This window comes from Pelodiscus sinensis, chromosome 21 (genome assembly GCF_052426305.1).
Source record: "Pelodiscus sinensis isolate ZL-2025 chromosome 21, ASM5242630v1, whole genome shotgun sequence".
NCBI lineage: Eukaryota > Metazoa > Chordata > Testudines > Trionychidae > Pelodiscus > Pelodiscus sinensis.
The window spans coordinates 24939110-24961996 of NC_143072.1; the positions used below are offsets into that span (position 1 = coordinate 24939110).

Below are 22887 nucleotides of genomic sequence, written 5' to 3' on the forward strand. Positions count from 1 at the left end.
CTAGTGATCCAGTGAGCCAGCCAGCAGCCCCCAGCTACTAACTAGTGCTCCAGTGAGCCAGCCGGCAGCCCCCAGCTACTAACTAGTGCTCCAGTGAGCCAGCCATCAGCCCCCAGCTACTAACTAGAGCTCCAGTGAGCCAGCCATCAGCCCCCAGGTACTAACTAGAGCTCCAGTGAGCCAGCCGGCAGCCCCCAGGTACTAACTAGAGCTCCAGTGAGCCAGCCATCAGCCCCCAGGTACTAACTAGAGCTCCAGTGAGCCAGCCGGCAGCCCCCACGTACTAACTAGAGCTCCAGTGAGCCAGCCGGCAGCCCCCAGGTACTAACTAGAGCTCCAGTGAGCCGGCCGGCAGCCCCCAGGTACTAACTAGAGCTCCAGTGAGCCGGCCGGCAGCCCCCACGTACTAACTAGAGCTCCAGTGAGCCAGCCATCAGCCCCCAGGTACTAACTAGAGCTCCAGTGAGCCAGCCATCAGCCCCCAGCTACTAACTAGAGCTCCAGTGAGCCAGCCAGCAGCCCCCAGCTACTAACTAGTGCTCCAGTGAGCCAGCCGGCAGCCCCCAGCTACTAACTAGAGCTCCAGTGAGCCAGCCATCAGCCCCCAGGTACTAACTAGAGCTCCAGTGAGCCAGCCATCAGCCCCCAGCTACTAACTAGAGCTCCAGTGAGCCAGCCATCAGCCCCCAGCTACTAACTAGAGCTCCAGTGAGCCAGCCATCAGCCCCCAGCTACTAACTAGAGCTCCAGTGAGCCAGCCATCAGCCCCCACGTACTAACTAGAGTTCCAGTGAGCCAGCCATCAGCCCCCAGGTACTAACTAGAGCTCCAGTGAGCCAGCCATCAGCCCCCAGCTACTAACTAGAGCTCCAGTGAGCCGGCTGGCAGCCCCAGGTACTAACTAGAGCTCCAGTGAGCCGGCCGGCAGCCCCCAGCTACTAACTAGAGCTCCAGTGAGCCAGCCATCAGCCCCCAGCTACTAACTAGAGCTCCAGTGAGCCAGCCATCAGCCCCCAGGTACTAACTAGAGCTCCAGTGAGCCAGCCATCAGCCCCCAGCTACTAACTAGAGCTCCAGTGAGCCAGCCATCAGCCCCCAGCTACTAACTAGAGCTCCAGTGAGCCAGCCATCAGCCCCCAGCTACTAACTAGAGCTCCAGTGAGCCAGCCATCAGCCCCCAGGTACTAACTAGAGCTCCAGTGAGCCAGCCATCAGCCCCCAGCTACTAACTAGAGCTCCAGTGAGCCGGCTGGCAGCCCCAGGTACTAACTAGAGCTCCAGTGAGCCGGCCGGCAGCCCCCAGCTACTAACTAGAGCTCCAGTGAACCAGCCATCAGCCCCCAGCTACTAACTAGAGCTCCAGTGAGCCAGCCATCAGCCCCCAGCTACTAACTAGAGCTCCAGTGAGCCAGCCATCAGCCCCCAGCTACTAACTAGAGCTCCAGTGAGCCGGCTGGCAGCCCCCAGGTACTAACTAGAGCTCCAGTGAGCCGGCCGGCAGCCCCCAGCTACTAACTAGAGCTCCAGTGAGCCGGCCGGCAGCCCCCAGGTACTAACTAGAGCTCCAGTGAGCCGGCCGGCAGCCTGCTTTTCAGCACATTCAGCGTGTTGGAGCCGTGCCATGGACCTGGGGCCCATGCTGGTGAAGAGGCGGCAATCCAGGGGAAGGCCAGCCTGGTAGAGGTCACCGTGCTGTCCCTGCAGCAGGTGGCTGGGGCAGAGGGGCCTGATGTCGGTAAGGCTCTAACCTCACTCCAGACCCGCGTTTAACTTCCGGCTCATCGCCCCGGTCGCTGCCGGCGCCGCGGGAAGCCTTGGGGGCCGCTCCATGCTGCGAAGGCAGCTCCCACAGAAGGGACGGCCTTGCGGCTTGAAGGGGCTGGGTGGGGCGGAACGTGGCTTCCCTTCATTTACCCCCAAGAAAGCCAATTATTCTGCTGCTCTTTCACCCCAGGACTTGTGGAGCCTCCTGAAATGGCCCTGGAGAGCTGCAGGCACGTGCCCTGTGCGTGTGCAATCCAGCAACACCCACCCAGTCTGTAATCCCAGCTACGGAGACTCAAGAAAGCCTGGCCCCTCGGCTCCATTCTGTGTTCAGTCAACAGGGAGGGGGGTGGGGAACTTGCTGCTTGACCCCAGAGGCCGCCAAGTGTAGAAATCTGCTGACTGAAGGGACCTGGATTGTGCCCTGCTGCTCCACGTTCCCATCAGCCACCTGTTTGCCACTATAGTAGGGAGTGCTATAAACGGCTGTGAGGGCCTTTTCCCTTCCTGGCTGGCTCTTTCTGAGACGCGGCAGAGCCGCTGGACTCACAGCGGCAAGGCTGGAAAGAGGGATGGCCTAGGTCTCCAAGGCGGGGCGCTCTCCGGAGGAAGACTCCTGCTCCATTCCCTCAAGAAATACGAACTCGCTGTGTCCTGTGCTTCCCGGCTCGCTCCCTGCTAGGGGAGCGCAAAACCCCCTGCAAGAGCAGCTCGGGCGGCCCTGCTGGCTGACGTCCCTTAGCCCCGCATGGGAAGAACGTAGGCAGCCGTAAGGAGCTGTTTGTATCGGCGACACAACGAGGGTCGTGAGGAGCCGCCCGGAGACCCCTTCAAATGAGACCAGGCGATGAAATGAAGCTGGTAGGGAACAGCCCCGGGTGGGAAGGGCTCAGAGACTCCCAGCACTTCCTGCCAGCCAGGGGAAAAGAAAGGGACTGTCCAAGTGGAGCTACTGATGGGCCTGTTCCTGTGACTCCCTCAGGCAAAGGCCTGGGGAGGCCCCGAGGCCAGATTTACGCCGGGAGCGGTAGCGTGGCCCCGTTAGCTAGTGGAGCAGCTGCTGGAGGCCTGCAGCCCCGTGCGCTGGGCTCTGGAAGGAAGCAGGCTCTTAGCAGAGCTCCCTCTGGCAGGGGGCTTGCGCTGCTCCGGCTGGCTGGGATGGATTTTGGATGCTGGGTGGGGCTGACAGGACTGGTTGGGACCTCTGTGCCCCGGGGCAGTGACTGATTCCTTGCCCGAGCAGATCTGTGCGTGGGGGCAGGGGGGAGGGAGATACGGGCTGAGGCATCAGAGGCGGGTCTGAGGGAGCGCGTTGCTCTTCCCACCCTGTGCTCTGGCTCCTGCTGTCCCATAGCGCGGACAAGAGCCTGTGCTGAGGCTACAGCGGACCAGGCCCCCGCTAGCACCCCCAGTGGTTTTAAGAGGGGCACCGCATAGTGCCCAGGGAGGGAGGGACTGACCCAGGCTAATCAGCCGGGCCTGAGTTTCCACTTGGCCACAAAACCTCACGCAGCAGTGACGCGAGTTCTCCAGCTGCTGGCACGGCAAGCCCCTCCTCACCTTCACGTTGGTGTAACTAACACCAGGCGACCCGCGAGGACGGGCGAGGGAGGCGAGGCAGAGCCCGGCAGCCGCTGTGTGCACATGGCAAGAGGCCAAGAAGCAGAACTGGGGTCCACAACCCAGCCAGGCCAAGCGCCCGGGGAGGAGAGGGCGCCGCTGAGCCGAAGCCAGCTCCCTGGGGCGGCCGGCCCGAGGCCAGGCCACAAAGGGCTGTCCGGGAGCGCGGGCGCAGGGAAAAGCACGAAAGAGCAACGAGGCGTCAGCTGCAGGTTTCGTTCGTGCTGCGAAGAGGGGGGGTATCCCAGGGGGCTTGGTCAGACCGTGGTTTGTTCCCACCCGTGTGACGTACCTTCCGGTAACTTCTCTGCTGAGCGCAGGTGCCTGTGAATTGAAACACACCATGGTGAACAGACAGCGAGGCCACACAAACCCTTCCTTAAACACAGTAAGCACTAAGGGCTCTCACACGCACAGACACAGCCTCTAAAAGCAGCTTTCTGGAGCAGACGCTGGATGTTCCCCCTCCGCCTGACACTGGACGGCGGCAGGTTTGGTTCCCCCCATGAAATGGCTCCTACTTCATCGCTGCTTTCCTTGTCCTCCCTGCAGCGTGGCTTTGGGCAGGGCACACGCCCCCGCCCCTGCCCCTGCCCAACAGGCTCGCCACCAGCTTGCGTTACAATGCAGGAAGCTCTGCAAGATGCCACCAGTTCTCTTGTTCATCAGGGTCCCTACTGGCAGCAGCTCAACAAAAATACCGGACTCACTTGCCATGACATCCCAATCCACATCACCTCCTACTGAGAACCCCCGGCCAGTTCTATTTCTCATTTCTAGTTTCTCCATGTGTTTCCCGAACAGAAAGCTCAAAGACTGGACTGTCCGGTTCAAACCCGGACCCCTGGCCAGCCTATCAGCAAGCTGCGCGTGCGAACCAGGCTTCCTGGCCCACGCCGGCAGGGCTCTGCACGTTTAACCTAATCCGGTCACCGCCCACAGCCATCCGGCTTTCCAGCGCTGGATCCAGACTGGGAAGAGACGCTGGTTCCAGCCTGGCCAGGGGTGGCTGCTCCCTTTTCTGCTCAGTGCCAGGCTGCAGGTTTAGCAACGTCATTCGGGGGAGAGGTGCCCCATGAGAGAGCCCAGCAGACTCTAGTTACCCCCAAAGCTGGGCCCCTCCCCCTATGGGCCTCTCAAAAGGGAAAACAAGCCCTTGAGAGAGCAGAAACGGGGCCCGAGCCCCATGCAGATCACACCGGGGCGCAATGGATCTGTGGGGCCGAGTGGGAGTCCCGCTGCAGGGCGGTTAACCCCATTCCCCTGTAACGTTCTCGTCTTTCCTGCTTCGGCGCTGCCCTTCCCCCAGCGCGCAGCTCACACCAGCTAACACTCATCACACCCTTTACATCCCTGCTGCTTCGGGCCCGGCCCGTTTCCAGCAGATGGCAGCAGGAGTTGTTACAGAGCAAGGCTGGTTCTTGCTGAAAGGAAAACCCGAATAGGAAAGGGAGGGTTGGGGGGACCTAGCTCCTTAGCCCCGAGTAAGGCTGCCAGAGGCTGGGAGCTGCTCTTGCCGGGTGTGCTGCATGTGTAAATCAACCCGGGCACAAGTGTATCGTGTGCACCTGAGTCATGTTCAACGCGCGCTGAGCTCCGGTGCCGCTGGGTGTCGAGGAAAGGGATCAGCCACACGGCACAGACAGAACAGGAAGTGCTGCGTGACGAATACACAAAGCCAAGGCAGACACGCAGGCCCTGCCCGTTCCCAACAGCAGCCATCCGGCAACCGCTGCCCAGCTACCCGCGTTCTCCCAGCAATGCTCTCCCCTTCCCCAGAGACCAAGAGCCAGGGCACGGCAGCCTAGGGAGCTGGAACCAGCCCGTGTAATTCTCCCAGTCCCCTCCGCTCCCGGTAAAGTCCCACTGGCCAGAGCCCCCTTGCTGGGCTGCCTGCCCTGGCACCCGGAGACACGAAAGGCAAAGGGATGCTTCAGGGAACGAGCAGAGCTGTCCCAGGAGCGGACTAGCACTAAAAATCCTCACTGGTCACACACCCTGGGGCACTGCATCCCTCCCCCCGTGCTCTGACCTGGGGCACTGCATCCTCCCCCCCCCCCGTGCTCTGACCTGGGGCACTGCATCCTCCTCCCCCCCCCGTGCTCTGACCTGAGGCACTGCATCCCTCCCCCCCCCGTGCTCCGACCTGGGGCACTGCATCCCTCCCCCCCCGTGCTCTGACCTGGGGCACTGCATCCCCCCCCCCCGTGCTCTGACCTGGGGCACTGCATCCCCCCCATGTTCCGACCTGGGGCACTGCATCCCCCTGCCCCCCGTGCTCCAACCTGGGGCACTGCATCCCCCTCTCCCCCCGTGCTCCAACCTGGGGCACTGCATCCCCCCCCCGTGCTCCGACCTGGGGCACTGCATCCCCCCCGTGCTCCGACTTGGGGCATTGCATCCCCCCCCCCATGCTCCGACCTGGGGCACTGCATCCCCCCCCCCGTGCTCCGACCTGGGGCACTGCATCCCCCTGTGCTCCGACCTGGGACACTGCATCCCCCCCGTGCTCCGACCTGGGGCACTGCATCCCCCCCTGTGCTCCGACCTGGGGCACTGCATCCCCCCCGTGCTCCGACCTGGGGCACTGCATCCCCCTGTGCTCCGACCTGGGGCACTCCATCCCCCCGTGCTCTGACCTGGGGCACTGCATCCCCTCCCCCCAATGCTCTGACCTGGGGCACTGCATCCCCTCCCCCCAATGCTCCGACCTGGGGCACTGCATCCCCTCCCCCCAATGCTCCGACCTGGGGCACTGCATCCCCCCCCGTGCTCCGACCTGGGGCACTGCATCCCCCCCCGTGCTCCGACCTGGGGCACTGCATCCCCTCCCATGCTCTGACCTGGGGCACTGCATCCCTCCCCCCCCCCGTGCTCCGACCTAGAGCACTGCATCCCCCTGTGCTCGAACCTGGGGCACTGCAACCCCCCCATGCTCCGACCTGGGGCACTGCATCCCTCCCCCCCCGTGCTCCGACCTAGAGCACTGCATCCCCCTGTGCTCGAACCTGGGGCACTGCAACCCCCCCATGCTCCGACCTGGGGCACTGCATCCCCCTCCCCCCATGCTCCGACCTGAGGCACTGCATCCCCCCCCAATGCTCTGACCTGGTGCACTGCATCCCCCCATGTGCTCCGAGCTGGGGCACTGCATCCTTCTCTATTCCAGCCTGGGGCACTGCATCCCCCCCTCAATGCTCCGACCTGGGGCACTGCATCCCCCTGTGCTCCGACCTGGGGCACTGCATCCCCCTGTGCTCCGACCTGGGGCACTGCATCCCCCTGTGCTCCGACCTGGGGCACTGCATCCCCCTGAGCTCCGACCTGGGGCACTGCATCCCCCTGTGCTCCGACCTGGGGCACTGCATCCCCCTGTGCTCCGACCTGGGGCACTGCATTCCCCATCCCCTGATTCACCCTGGAAGCGTTGCTCTATTGCTGTCATTACTTCCATCTCGTGTGCTCCAGTGCAATGTTAGGGTACGTCTAAACTACATGCCTCCGTCAACGGAGGCATGTAGTCTAGACACATCCTAACTGTAAAGGACACGTGGCTGTAATGCCTCAGAGAAATCAACAGGCTCACCCGTTCCTACCCCCAAGGGCTGTAGCTGGGACTGCTCTGTGCTAGCAGAGAAAGCAAGAGGGGAGGCAAAGCTCTAGCTCCCACTTGAGCCCCTATCTACTAAGAAATACTCCTCCCCAACTCAATCGTCCAGCCCCTCCGGCAGCTCTCTCCAGGGAACCCTTGCAAGCAAGGGAGAGGCTGCAGCTTGGTGCTGCCATTTGGGGAGCGTTGTGCTACAGACTGGACTTGCTGCGCTGGCGGCGGAAGAGTCTGGCATGAGGTCATGACAAGGGAAGATACAAATGGGATCCCTCGGGAGCTCTGTCCACAGCCTGTTTCCTGCAGGACTTGAGGAGGGTTCTTATTCTGAAGTGATGCTGCCACAGACCTGGTGCTGAAACTCGTCCCAAGCACCAAACTGCCCCAGCCCAATTTCCAGGTCAAGAGGGCGCTGGCTGTTCTCCTCTGTTCTGCTAGAGGCAAGCTCCGAGACAGGAACTCTTGGGACTCCACAGCCCCTGCTGGGGAAGGGGGAGGAAAGGCAGGATCCCGGCAGCAGAGGATTCAAAGAGCCTCTGAAGTCCCGCAAGGAACCGGTTCATTAAACAGTTCCTGAGATTCCCCAGGGTCCTGCAGCCTCAGCTCCCCTTAGTTTTACTCAGTCAATACACAGGCAACCTCTCAGTGCGTAAGCCAGCTCCTGAGCTGCCCTGACCACCAGCCACATCCAGGAAAACCACCAGAGAGTGAGAAGCGAATGAGGATTTTAGGGTTTGGCCCACGGGGAACTTGGAGAAAAGGGCGCTGCACTGAGGGACGCAGAGTCACGGTCCCTCCTCTGCACAGAGAGAAACTGTTCCATGAAATCCAGGACTCAGTCTAAAAAGGGCCCCCTCTGAGAAAGAGAAAACCTTACCCTGTGTTCCCTGGGCTGTCTGCGAAGGCGCATGGGGACACGCACTGCCTGCTAGCCTGCAAACCGTGCGTCTTTACCACGCAGCTGGGGTTCCGTTTAGGTTCCTGTCCTCTAATCTGCCCTGTTAATCAGATGAAATCGACGTGGAGCAGGAAGTGCAGCCAGTCTCCTAGGAGCCCCGGAGATGTTACAGACAGCAAGAGATTTGCCAGATGTTGGATGTTTACAATCCGACACACCTCCCCCACCCTACTGCACCGGCCAGCTGCATTTTCCCTGCCCTGAACTGCACCAGGGAGGCCCAACACGGCGGGACAGTCGTACAAGCGGCGCTCATTCCTAGCTTAGCACAGAGCATGGGCCTCGCCACTCGGAAGACGGGCTGAGCCAGGGAGCTGCCAGTTCACAAACGAGGGAGCTGCTTCGCGGGGGTGGCCTGGAAGGCTGCAGCGTCCATCAGCCGCACATACTGCTAAAGTCTTAATGATCTGGGGGAGGCCATTCCCCGAGGGCCGTTTTCCTGTTGTTTGTGCAGGGTCATCGTTACCAAGGAAACAGCTTTGCTGAGGACAGACGAACTCAGTGCCTCCTGCTCAGTTTGTGTTTCTGACTCAGCAGGAGGCACAAGGAAGACGGAGGAAGGGGCTGGAAGCAGGAAAGAGGCGAGATTCCGAAAGGGCATTTATAAGCTGGTGATCAGGGTGACGTGTGACAGCCATGGGGTGGCTTCTCCAAGGAAGGGGGGAAGCAAACAGTCTGGACAGAGCACTAGACAGATAGCGGGAGACCTTTCGCTGGGCTGCCTGGGACCTTAGATGGCAGGCCTGTCTCTAACCTCCTTGATTCTCCCTGTGTCCTAGGAAAGCCGGCCAAGTACAGCACAGAACACCCTCTGCTCTGCAGGCCGGCCGGCAGCAGGAGGGCCCAGCACCGGAAGGAAAATGCTCAGGCCTCCGCGGTTTTTCCTTTCAAAGTCTCGTCACCCCGTGAGATTGGAGCTAGCAACCGAATCCCTCCGAATGAGCCGCCCAGGAAAACCTTCTCCAGGAGGCACCAAGAGGCTTCCAGGAGAGGGGAGGAGAGCGACATGAGAAGCCATAAGGCTGCATTATGTTTGCCTTTGCATGGGGTAAATCAGGAGTAATGCCATGGAAATGAATGGGGCACGGCCGTGTCAAAGGGAGGTAAGATCAGACGCGGGCCCACGCTCTCTTTCGGTGAGGGAAGAGTGGGTGTCCAGTACAAAGGGGGCGGGGTGCCACGTGTCCCCCTCCACCTAATCATCTGTAGAACCTGCCACCAGACTGTACAAATCCAGCCTGAGCTGGGGTTCCAACGGCATCAGGCAACTCCGCAGTCTGCAGCCTCAAAGGGCGTTTGGCCTGCAGGGTATGCGGTTAGCAGACATTGGGGATACCTATTTGAAGTTGCATGTAATGAAGCTCGGTACCCGAGTACGTCTCAGACTCGGGGCCATGAGCATGGGACAGGAAATACCTTCTTCTTTGGGGCACGTGTCCAAAATACAAATCAGCTTTCCCATGGCATAGTGAAGATCCAAGCCGGGCACCTCACCACCACAATGCTTCAAGGGCACGCAACCGGCATCAATGAGAAAACCCGAAGCTCCACACGGCTCCCCTTAGAACTCGCCCCGGAGTTTACAGCCATCTGGAAGCAAACTGGAGGAGTCAGATCATTCTTCCGAATGGAACTGACAAGAATTGCTCAACTAATGGTACCCTGATGTCGCTTTTTACGTGGCATCGTTGATATACGTTTTATGGATGCAGTTGCTATAACAACATAATGCACAGTGGTTAAATATAGCAACTCCTATTTTCCACTCAGTTTGCTCTGCCCTCCATGGAGAAGGGATTGGTCTTTCGTATTCCACACGGGGAGAGAGGGCTTTCACTGGAGGAAGGGGGGTGCAGGACCCAGAACAGAGCGTTCCATTTTCTCTTAAGCGGACAAAGCATCCATTTGCCAGGCAGGAGGATCTGTTCCAAGTGGAAATGCTCCATGAGTCATGCAAACCAGTCACCTTGATGCCATCCATGATGGGTGTGAAACCCCATCTTTAGGAAACAAAAATGCTTCTAAGCATCCTCTTCTAAACGATGCGTTCTCATGCACTTCATCAGTTCTCAGTTAGCCTCACGGTGCGGGGGGACCAGGCACCCCCTGGGATAGGCACCGTGCAAGAGAGCAAGCGCCCTCGCCAGTCACTGCTGACAAGCCAATACCCTCGTGTTAACAGAAGGTTTTCTCATGGTCACCTCCCATCTTGTTCATGACGGGTTGGAGTCATCTCCCATTTCTGATCCAAAAGTCTCTGTGGAAACGGCAGGAATCACTTGTGAGGAGCAGGTGGCATGTGAAGATAGCGCAGATGTATTGTTAGCTGACTTCAGTGCAATACAACGATCAGTCCCATTCTTCTCTTCTGTTCCTCATTTTCCACCGCCCTGTCTCTCAGCTGGAAGGTGGAAATAACTCTTGTAACACAACTAGCTTGCTCTTCCTGGACCAGCAGCAGGAGCTGCGTGGCCACCGGTCAGCCACGGAGCACAGAACGATAAGCTTGCTATGAAACGAAGCCAACTAGTGCCATGTGATGGGTGTAAAACGAGTCTGATGAGTCTCCGATCAGCCACAGGTGCCACTCCCCCCCAAAAGGCTGTGTACTTGGCAGTCTCCGCAATGGGCAATGAAGATTCAACCTCATGTCCTTTAGATTCTGAAGTTTCGGGCAGGGTGGGATAACGTTTGCTGCTGTTCTCCAAACCGGGCCTGTTTGTGGGAGGATTTCAGCTTCCAGGACCTATCCCTTTGCAGGAGCAGAGCCTCACATGCTCACACGTTTCAACGGTAAAAACTGGGATACGGCTGGTGGCTTAATATCTGAGCCATCAGGGACCTGGAGCTCTGCAAAAGGGGAGGGACCATGGTGCATCTCTGAAGTCCCCTCTCTTAACAGTGACACGCGGCACGTTCCAGCCCCTCTTGGCCAGAGAAAGGGCTCCTGGAACATGGGGCTTTGGAGCGTGGTGGGGAGAAGAGAGGGCTCTTTCCGGACTTCCTTCCAAGGAATCCTCAAGCGCTGGCACCGGAAGAAGATGGGGTGGGACTTTGTCTAGCTTTTCATTCTTTTTCATGTGAAAATAATTTTGTAAAAGAAGTCTCTTTTCTGTGGGTGTAGGGCAGTGGTCCCCAACCTTTTGGGGCTGCTGGGCGCCCGGGGGCAGGGCCACGCATTCGCCGTGCACCCCGGACCCAGGGCGCAAGAATGGCTCGGGTCGGCCGTGGTCACTAGGCGGGTGCACATAAATGCCCCGGCGGGCGCCATGGCACCCACGGGCACCGCATTGGGGACCACTGGTGTAGGGGCTGCATTTGGAGTCCCCACAGGAGGACTGCAAGCAAAATGCTAACTGATGCTTTTTTGTTTCTTGCAGAAAAAGAAATCCTCGCCACTAGCCCTGGAATTTTATAGCGCTTCTCAAATCTGGGGCTTGGACACATGCAAGAGCAGCAGCTGGCCCAGCCACAAAAGCAGCATGACGGGAGCGCGGTGTGGGAGAGAATGAGGCAGATCTGCCCCAGAAGCGACAGGCTCAAACAGGGTGCAAAATCATGTAATTCTTTGGAAAAGCACCCCATGGACAGGACACCCTTTGAAAGGCTAACTTCTGGCTGGGAGGGTTTACTTGGGGGTGGCCCTGCTTTGAGCAGGAAGCTGGGCGACATGATCTCCTGAGCTCTCTTCCAAGTCTAATCTTCTATGTCAATCCAATAAAAATACCGTGAGACAGAGACAGGGACGGGAGAGGGTTAATCCAGCCCCTTTGCTGCTTTTTCCCCAATGCAATAATATTAGGGGGAGGGGAGCAGCTGGCAGGAACATCAGCACGTGTGAAAGGTCACCGCACATGCTCTGCAGCTCGCTCTGAAAGCTGTACGTGTGAGAACTCGTCAGGGCACAGGACCCATGAGTGATGTGGTCATGCTCTAGTTCCTCTGTCAGACGGGCTGCCAAAAAAAACCCCAACCCAAGCCGACGACACTACAAATAAAATGTAACCCCTCCAGAGCTGTGCGCCTGCCGGGTGCCGTGAATGAAAGCAGAGCGGCTCTGTAACTGGGCAGGCCGGCTACACAGCAAGAGATGGCAGTCAGGGACCAGTGTCTCTTCCCTTCGGACATTTTTCTAACCCCCTCTGAGCACCTGGGACACAGTTGTGCAGCACGCTCTGGTGAAAGCGCATGCACAACACAAAGTAGGAGTCAGTGCACTGACACAAAGGCCCAGAACAGGATCAGCAGAATAAAGGCTTGCAAGTCCACCCCGAGGGGCACCAGCAGAGAGCCCAGGAGGATGCACACACCACAAGTCGGGATGGAATAGTGCAGTTGATGAACCGATAAGCAAAAGCATTTAGGTTAATGCTACAGACCGCACACATTCCCCACCCTCTCGCCAGTACGTTTTAGCAGCCTGGCTCAGTCCTGGCTCGTGCCAGATCCAGGACCTACCCCTCTGCGGCTTTGCATTTCAAGTGTATTAGGACTGGGGTGAGCAAGCAGCCCAGCTCAGTTCCGACTTGCGCCAGGTCCAGGACCTACCCCTACTGAAGCTCTGCATTTAAAGGCTGTGTCTAGACTGGCAAGTTTTTCCGCAAAAGCAGCTGCTTTTGTGGAAAAACTTGCCAGCTGTCTACACTGGCCGCTTGAATTTCCGCAAGAACACTGACGATCTCATGTAAGAAATCAGTGCTTCTTGCAGAAATACCATGCTGCTCCCATTCGGGCAAAAGTCCTTTTGCGCAGAAGGGCCAGTGTAGACAGCTCAGATTTGTTTTGTGCAAAAAAGCCCCGATCCCGAAAATGGCGATCGGGGCTTTTTTGCGGAAAAGTGCGTCTAGATTGGCCACGGATGCTTTTGCGCAAAAAGTACTTTTGTGGAAAAGCGTCCGTGCCAATCTAGATGCTCTTTTCCGCAAATGCTTTTAACGGAAAACTTTTCCGTTAAAAGCATTTGCGGAAAATCATGCCAGTCTAGACGTAGTGAGCGTGTATTAGGAGCGAGGCAGGCATACAGCCCGGCTCAGTTCCAGTTCATGCCAGGTCTGGGAGCTCATACCCGCCCCAGACAGGGGCTGCTACCAGTCCATGCTACTGCCTCGCTATCAGAGGCAGCAGCACAGGGCGCCTGGCAGCTGGTCCGCAAGGGGGGCTGGTTTTTAAACTGGCTCCCCGCACGGACCAGCTCCCGCCTGGCACCCTGCACTGCTGCCTCTGATACAGAGGCAGCAGCATGGAGTGGCAGGGCCTCCTCGGGAATGGGGCCAGGGCGCACTGGCGGCCAAGCCTCACCCCTGCGGACTATAGAACAGTCGAGTAACCGATAAGAATTCATGGCTGTTCGGCTAACCGATATTTAACATCCCCAGTCATCAGTGCATTTGCAGAGTCTGGGGGAGTTCCCACAACTGCATAGCAGTGAGGGTGCTGCAGGTCGGGACTGAGGGGCCCTGGGGAAGTCCACCGAGTCCTTGGCTCTAGCTAGTCACCACATGCACTCTGTTTCAAACAGCATTTCAGCCAGGCGCCTGGGGGCTGCTCGACACACTGTACCTTAGAGCAGCAAACAGGGCGATGTGGTTAGCATGGCCGCTCACTCCTCCCGCATCAAAGGTCACCACCTGCAAAAGACCCACAGCCCAGTTATTTACTAGAGGAGCAGGGGGGACAGTGAAAGGTCACCACTAAATTCTAGGGGGCTGGGCAGTTGTGCAACTCAGCAGGGTCGCCAGCCCGAAGCTGTCAGCGAGTCCTGTGTTTGTAGAGCACCTGCCACCTGGCCCATGATGAGGGCTCTGAGGTGCTGCAGTCATACAGAGGATACATGCGAATGAGGCAGGAAGATGAGACGTGTCACTTCCTGGCTATCAGGATACACGTTACTAACACGGTTCAGCTCTCGCAGTTCCTCAGAAGAAATGAACTCTTGTAAACTCATAGTTACTGGACGCAGGAGCATCTACTGCACAAGCCACTTCCTCCTGGAGTTGACACATTACTGGGTGGAACGTGAATTGCAGGGCAAGACCGTGCACTGCTACACAACATTATCTCTCAGGCAGGAACAGCAGGCTCCATAAAGCACTTTGCTGCCTCTACTGGGAATGTAGCCAGGTCTACACTAAAGGGGCAGGTCAAATCAAGATAAGCCACTACAGATACGTTAATTACGTAGCTGCAGTTGACGTATCTGTTTCGAGTTTCCCCACCATCCCCACAGTGGGAGGCCGACAGGAGCAAAACATTCCTGTCAGTTTCCCTTACTCTTCACAGAAGCAGGAGTTCCAGCTGCTGGCAGGAGTGCCCTCTGACTTTGATTTAGTGAGTCTTAACTAGACTCACTAAATCAAACTCTGAAAGATCAATCGTGGCAGCAATGATCTTCAGTTTAGAGGATCACCTTGTGAAAAACCAGCCTGTTACTGGAATAAAGTTATTTTAACCAACCAGATAACAGTGTCCCGTGTTTGGCTAAGGTTGGCTCTTGGTCAGGCTACATTACAACAGATTATGATTAGTCTGCACAGGAAAGCTTTTATTTCATTATTCAAGGTAGGGTGGGCTGTGGGCTCTAAAGACAAGGACTCCTCCCTGCGTCTCTTTTCTTGCCCAGCCTGTTCTGTCCCTTCACTACTAATAGGAAATGTCCCTGCCTTGCTTACTCACAACTGCGGCTGTCTCCAAATCAGTTTCACAGGCAACGCCCAAAGCACTGGGTAAAGGTGGAGGGAAGATCAAACAGTCTCCCCACCTGTTTTGCAACCTGCCGCTCCACCCCACAACAGGAAGAGCAGCCAAGGCATCCCTTTCAAACTCAGTGCATCTGTGAACAACCATCTGCGGCTAAATCTACACTGGCACTTTACAGTGCTGTCACTTTCTGGCTCACGGGTGTGAAACCCTCTCCCCCCGCCCCAGTGCCGCAGGTTACAGCGCTGTGAAGTGCCAGTGAGAACCAGGCTACAGTTCTGGGAGCTGTGTTCCCACTACTGGTAGCTACTCCCCTTGGGGAAGTGGTTTATGCAGGGCCCGGGAGATCTTTCTCCTAGTGCTCATGCTGTGGCTGCATCTTTCAGTTTAAAGTGCTGCCACAGCAGCTCTGCAGTGACTATGCTTTAAAACTACAAAGTGTAGACGAAGCCAAAGTAAGAAAATACCCAGAAAACACAGGCACCAGACAAGTCTTTTGTCAATGCTCTGCAGCTGTCATTTGGTGAAACGAGTCTGATCTCCCTGCAGGAAAATTAACTGAATCATGATTTGACTCTGCAAAATATGTTTGGTGTAAGCCCTGATGTTTTTTGCCAGACTGTTTAGTTTCCCAGATCTCTCCTTCACACCAAGTACATCTCCGTTTTGGCATTTGGCATCTTTTTGAGAGGCTAGTCCCACTAACGGCCTGGTTCTGGCTTGAGCCTCACAGATTTCAGCTCCTACAGAATGTCAGCACAATCAGGCCGGGAACTGGCAGGGAACTGGCAGAGTTACTATAAAACAGTGTTTCTCAACCAGTGCTACGAGTACCCTAGTGGTACTCGAGAGAAGTCTGGGGGGTACGTAAATACAACCGACATTTGGAGAAAACGGAATTTTTGTTTTAAGTTTTACAGCGCTTTATTCTTTTTGTACTTTTTACACCCAAAAATGTAATCGCCCACCCGGCTACGATTAAATTGTTTAAACAAATGTGTTGCAGTGGTAGAAAAAAAAATTGTGTGTCTGAAAACTGTAGGTACTGAGGGTATTGACAATTTTTTTTAAGGGGGGTACTTTATAAAAAAAAGGTTGAGAAACACTGCTACAAAACACGAGGCAATGCAAAGAGTCCACTGGAGCGCTGTGACCCGGAGATAAGGCACTGTCATTATCCCCCAGAACTAACCGTCTACATTCACTTTTACGCTGTGTGATACATTCCCTATGCCACAATTAATTCCAGTGATTTTAATGGGAGTAGCAAGATTCTATTCCACATTATTAAGACTGGGAGAATCTGGCCCTAAGACAGGACATATTCAGACACACACAAAGCAGCAGGTACATTAACAAAGCCCTACCAAACCCCAACATACTTCCCTGCACACACACATCTTTCTCTGGGGAGAGGATGAGAGAATAAGGCCAGGTCTACACCAGACCCAGCAGCTCAGCATCAGGTACATAACCCCAGCTATGAAGAATACATATCTGGAGTTGGCTTACTTTAAGCCGAGCTTGGCAGTAGCGTCCTCACAGTGGAAGGCCAGTGGACGCAAACACTCCCATCAGCTTCTCTTACTCCTCCCAAAAGGAGGTGTACCTGCCGCCAGCAGGGGCGCCCTCTGAGTTCAATTTATCAAGTCTTAATTAGACTCGCTAAATCGAACTCCAGAAGATCAATCGGAGCAGCGGCAATCTGTGTAGTGAAGACAAGCCCTAAGCTACTCATGACAGCTGTTAGCCATGTCCTTTTGTTACAGGATTGTGCTACAGGAAAGTGCTGTCATGTTACAGGAAAGTGCTGAGATACCGCAGTGATGGAGGCAAGATAAGACTCTCTCATGTGAGTTTGGGTGGCATCTGAATGTGCTATACAGACTGTACAGGACTGATTTTCAACTGACTTTGTTTCACTCACGTCCAAGATATTTGCATTGGAATGCACTGTGCCTACAAGCACACACGTGTGTGCAGTCCCGCATTTTACTCATCCAGTGACCTGTCTTGTAGGAGAAACAGGGCGCACATTCTACCTGCCCACTTGGGTGATTACCTTTGAAATACTGGCCCTGTATTCATGGGTATCACCTCATTCACCTCTGACACTGCGCTTATGGCTACCTCCACACGGCCACTTTACTGCACTGCCACCTTCCAGCTCAGAGGTGTGAACCCCGCCCCCCTCAGTGCAGCAAGTTAAAGTGCTGTAAAGCACCAGTGTCAACGGGCTCTGGGAGGTGGTTTGCACAGGGCATGGGGAGAGCTCTCTCCTAGCGCTTCTGCCGTGGCTGCGCTTTCGTTTTTGAAGTGCAGACAAAGCCTGTGATGAGCAGTGACATCTCACCGTGGCCCTGTCACACAGGCTACTGATGTCTCAGAGCCAGCTTGCTGTCCTTCGGAAGGCATGCAGCAGCCACGCTGAAACGCATTCTCCTGGCCCCTGGCACTCATTTATTTTCTAATCTGACCTTCCAGTTTCTCACAGGCTGGAGATAACTTTCACCGAGGAACGCTGGCTCCTTACATGCAGTGCACCAGCGACTGAGTTTGGTTTCAAAATAAGCCCAGCCCTGCTGATGCCAAAAGCAAGCAGGCAATCAGAACAGGACAACCTGCGCTTCATGATTCTGCCTGGGCTGCGACATAAGCTCGAGCACGTCTGTGATCAGGAGGCTGGATAGGAAATACTCATGATATGGAAATAATTTGTTGGGTGGACTCTTAGGGGGCTTCTTTCTCCACATCTGTTCGGAACAGGGAGCTGCCGTGGTTGGTGCCGATGTGTTTTCTTTCGCTGGATGACCTTGGTATCTAGGAGATGGAACTTTCACTGATGGAAGCCAGCAACGTTGCCAACATAAACAAGGAACCAGAAATCCCTTCCGGAGGGGTCGAGGAGCACAAAGGAAATCTGCTCAATTACCAGCAGAAGAGCTAAGAGCTCTAGAGTCAGAGCTTCCTCTGCAAATCACGCGCACGGGGGAAGAAAACCATTAGCAGTTGTGGGTTTCCTGACTGCTGCTGGCACCGTCTAATACTTGAAAATGCAGCTCACCTCTGCGGAAGGAGACCGATGAGACGGAGATTTTCCTTTCTGGGAGCAGATTCTCTGTTCTTTCCTAGGGAGCGGGCCCTCCAGCAAAACCCCGTAGGAGCAACCCGCTTTTATAGCCCCATTTCCTCCGCATAGAATTTTTAGGGGCCTGGAAAGGTGATTAGAGAATACACACTCTTTGGGCTTCCGTGGGGCAGGTTTTTGGAAGACATCCAGCTGGATTTCGAGAGTGCTCTGGCCCCTCCCACATGCTATTAAACAAGAGAAGCTATAATTTAAAGTAATGGGCGATTGGGCCCAAGTCACACCGCAGTCTGTCCCAGCCCGGGCGGGACTGAGCCGCAGCTGTCTGAGTGCGCGCCAGCTCCTTAGGAAAGCCCACGGGACTTTACATCCTCCTGCCTGCCTGCAACACATCTGATAAAACTCAGGCACAAGGGAAGGCGGGAGAAAGCAGGCATCAAGGGTTCTTGCAAGAGGGGCGCATTGCGGGTCCTGCAAAGCTACTGAAAGTCCTCGCTCCGCTAGAGTATCAAATCAGACCCGCTTCGGTTTCAGGGGCTGGGGGGATTCGGATTCAAAGCCCCAGCTCTGAACCCAACGTCCAGAGTTTGCATCCAGACTGCATTCCAAAACTAGAAGGGCTCTGGCTGGTTTGGCTGCGGCCCAAGACGTCCGGAATCTTTCTACAGAAGTTGAAGTTGTGAGATTTCCACCCGTCCTGAGTGGAGAACAACTCACAAGGGTCTGGTACCTTTGAACCCCAGTTCTATCCTCCCCCCAACACAGTCGGAAGGCTAGCTCCTTCCCCGGGTCTGCTTTCACCAGCCTGCACTGGCCCTACTGCCTGAAATCCTCCCCAGCAGGCATTGTGTCATCTTTCTTCGAGGCCCACACAATACAGCATAACTTGTGCTCTGCGCGCTAGATACTTTCTCATTGGAATGGAGACAGGCAAGCTTTGGCCGAGTCCCCCCGCAGCACTGGCTTTTGCTTAGAAATCCAGCAGGCCGGAAATCATTTCCAATGTTTCTAGCTGTGGCTTTGAGCACACCAGCCTTTCATTTCTGTGTCTCCGCTATTTAATGTTGAGCTAGGATGAAACATCCCTGTTGCTCTCAAAGAGACTGAGTTACTCATGGACTTCCAGAGTAACTGGAGAAATGAGGAACTATGTAACAGAACAGAACATGATGTGACTCCCTCTCCCACAATCCCTCCTTGCAGACACGCTGGAACTGTAGCGTGTCTCCCCATGGCCAAATGACATGGGAATTCTGTAAATATGAGATATTGATCCTTGTCTCTGCAATGATTATGGAGGAGAGAGGGGCTCTTCCTGATGGGCAATAAAGGTGTGCATTTTTTGCTCACTGTCAGCTTAGCTTGTGTGAAGCCATGTTAGCCTGTGACTCAGCCAGGCTTTTTAGTCATGCAAAGGTACGTCAGCTGCGACAATGCGACTGAAACACCCAGCGTTTTTTGCCCATCAAGACCAGAGCCCTAGTTGGTCAACAGCAGAGCCCGAAAAGTGCTACCAAGAACTACCTGTAGCCCACACCACAGACTATTACCAAATAGAAGACGCCCAAGTTGTAGGTGCTCGACTAATCAGCTAGGGTACGTCTACACTAGCCCCCAGATCGATCTAGGGAGGCTAATGAGGGCAACTGAAATTGCAAATCAAGCCCGGGATTTAAATATCCCGTGCTTGATTTGCATGTTCCCGGCCGGTCACCATTTTAGAAATTGACTAGCCCGAAGTAACTGCCTGCGTCTACACGCGGCAGTGAAACGGGATTCCAATTTAAAGCCCTAACTCAAATTAGCTGGTATTCCTCCTGCAATGAGGTTTACCAGCTAATTCGATTTAGGGACTTTAAATCGGACTTCAACCCTCTTCGGCTCAACCCTCCTCGGCCCTCCACCCTCCTCGGCCAGGCTCAACCCTCCTCGGCCCTCCACCCCACACAACGCTTGCGTTTGCTTTCCTCTGAGAGACAGCTCCAACCCTTCTTCCTGATTCAGGAGAAGTTTAAATGGATTCAGGATTTCTACTGGGACTTGGAAGGGTATGCCCTGCTGCCTGTGAGAGACAGGAACATGCACTGCAAGTCCTCTTGCGTTAGGAGCTTTCAGATCACATTAAAACTCCTGACTGTTCACAGTGCTGAAATACACCGAGTGACCATCAGAAAGCGGCATCTGACTTCCCTGCGCACAGCAATGCATTTCATGGATAATTAGCCTCGGAATCAATACGAAGTTAGAGGCATGAGCTATCTCTTGTTAAAGAGCTTTCAGTCTGTGTGCTCTGGGACTCAGAGGGACGCTGATCCACGAGTCTAGCTGTCTTGTTTATTCCCATGGGGTTCGGTTCTAATATTTTGTGAGTTTGGTGCTAATAAAAAAGAGAGACTATCATGCTAGCCCACAGTCAGGCTTAGTAGAGAAGAGGGTCTGTGCATGTTTCTTCACTACACAGCTCTTTCATTCTGTCCTGTAGGAACCTCAAGGCTTCAAACATGGGCTCCTACACAGATCTTCCAATGCACTTGCATCCTGACCATCAATCTCCCTGGTAGACCAGACCTGGGTCCCAACACAGAATTCTGCCAGCACCTCTCACAGCTTGCCCCTCAAACAATCCTGGGTTTCTCATGGATGAATACTACCAGCTGTGACAAACTGGTGGGTTTAAAATGTAAACAAACATCCGCTAGTGACTAGGGTAAGAAAGTCTCTCCAAACTCATTTCACTTGTGTCACTGTCATGAACCGACCCACGGTCTCCGGAGGTGAAAGATCCATCCATTACCCTAAAGTGTTGCTCTTTTTCATTTTCTTTACTAGCTCTTTTATTTTGTCTTGTCTCTTTGTAGCTGCTGAAGTATTTGGAAGAGGGTTAGTCTAATTTTGTTTTACCTATAAAAGAGCCACAGGAGAGTTTTGGGAATCTGTAGAGAAATAGACAAAAGCTGCACAAACACTCGCACCTAATCTTGTAATCACAAGAAGCGAGCTTCATTTGGGGCTGCGTTACCGGCTCCCTACAACTAATGAACCTGGTGCTCATTTATGGTGAAAGTTCATAGAACCATAGAATCATAGGGCTGGAAGAGACCTCAGGAGTCACTGAGTCCGACCAACCCCAATTAAATCAACCCATCCAGGACCTTGTCAAGCTGGGACTTAAAAATCTCTAGGGATGGAGATTCCACCACCTCCCTAGGGAATCCATCCCAGTGCTTCCCCACCCTCCTAGGGAAATAGTTTTTCCTGGTATCCTCCCCCACTGCAACCTGAGTCTATTGCTCCTTGTTCTGCCATCTGTCAATATTGAGAACAGCCTCTCTCCATCCTCTTTGGAACCTCCTTCAGGTAGTTGAAGGCTGCTCTCAAATCCCCCTCACTCTTCTCTTCTGCAGACTAAATAAACCCAAATCCCTCAGCCTCTCTTCATAAGTCATATGCTCCAGCCCCCTCATCATGTTGGTTACCCTCCACTGGACTCTCTCCAATGCATCCACATCCTTTCTGTAGCGGGGGACCCAGAACTGGATGCAATACTCCAGATGTGGCCTCCCCAGTGTCAAATAAAGGGGAATAATAACTTATCTAGATCTGCTGGAAATGCTCCTCCTAATGCACCCTAATATGCCCTTAGCCTTCTTGGCTACAGGGGTACCCTGTTGACTCATAACCGGCTTCTCATCCACTGTAATCCCCAGGTCCTTTCTTGCCAAACTGCTGCTTAGACAGCCAATTGCCAGCCTGTAACACTGCTTGGGATTCTTCCGGTCCAAGTGCAGGACCCTGCACTTGTCCTTATTGAACCTCATCAGATTTCTTCTGGCCCAATCCTCCAATTTGTCTAGGTCACTCTGGACCTTTCCTCTACCCTCCAACATATCTACCTCTCTCCCTAGCTTAGTGTCATCCACAAACTTGCTGAGGGTGCAATCCATCCCCTTATCCAGGTCATTGAACAAAACTAGAACCGATTCTTGGGACACTCTGCTTGAAACCGACCATCAACCCGACATTGAGCCGTTGATCACTACCCGTTGGGCCTGACAGTCTAGCCAGCTTTCTATCCATCTTACTGTCCATTTATCCAATCCATATTCCCTTAACTTGCTGGCAAGAATTCTTAGGGAGACTATATCAAAAGATTTGCTAAACTCAAGATGTATCACATCCACTGACTTCCCCATGTCCACAGAGACAGTGACCTCATCATAGAAAGCAATCAGGCTGGTCAGACACGACTTGCCCTTCGTGAATCCATGTTGACTATTCCTGATCACGTTCCCCTCTTTCAAGTCCTTCAAAATGGATTCCTTGAGGATCCCCTCCATGATTTTTCTGGGGACTGAGGTGAGGCTGACCAGTCTATAGTTCCCTGGATTGTCGTCCTTCCCTTTTTTAAAGATGGGCACTACATTTGCCTTTTTCCCATTGTCTGGGACCTCCCCCGATCTCCACGAGTTATCAAAGATAATGGTCAAAGACTCTGCAATGACATCTGCCAACTCTCTCAGCACCTTCGGATGCATTAAATCTGGCCTATGGATCTGTGTATGCCTAGCTTTTCTAAATAGTTCTTAACCTGTTCTTCATCCATGAGGGCTGCCCACCTCCTTCCCATACTGCATGACCTAGTGCAGTAGTCTGGGAGCTGACCTTGTCTGTGAAAACAGAGACCAAAGAAGCACTGAGTAATTCAGCTTTTCCCATAGTATCTGTAACTAGGTTGAGGGCCTCACACCCTCCCTGATCACCTCCTTATTGCTGACATGCCTGTAGAAACCTTTCTTGTTACCTTCACATTCCTTGCTAGTTGCAATTCCAATTGCGCTTTGGCCTTCCTGATTACACCTCTGCATGCTCAAGCAATATATTTATACTCCTCCCTAGTCATCTGTCCAAGTTTCCACTTCTTGTAAGCTTCCTTTTTGTGTTTAAGCTCACCAAGGATTTCCTTGCTAAGCCAATCTGGTCACCTACCATATTTGCTTTTCTTACTGAGCATCGGGATGCCTTCAATAAAGCTTCTTTAAAATACAGCCAGCTCTCCTGGACTCCTTTCCCCTTCATATTAGCATCCCAGGGGATCCTGCCCATCAGTTCTAAGGGAGTCAAAGGCTGCTTTTCTGAAGTCCAGGGTCTGTATTT

General features: G+C 54.5%; 1 protein-coding gene across 1 annotated transcript in view; it reads right to left on the bottom strand.

The window, feature by feature from the left end:
• The window catches only part of PIGL (phosphatidylinositol glycan anchor biosynthesis class L), a 100031-nt gene that overhangs the window by 6918 nt on the left and 70226 nt on the right, over window positions 1-22887 (bottom strand). Inside the window, exons 4-5 of the mRNA XM_006138745.4 lie at window positions 13509-13576; window positions 3677-3708 (exon numbers count right to left, since the gene is read on the bottom strand). Of these exons, the coding sequence (XP_006138807.4) occupies window positions 3677-3708; window positions 13509-13576 (100 nt within the window). The remainder of the gene's footprint in view (window positions 1-3676; window positions 3709-13508; window positions 13577-22887) is intronic.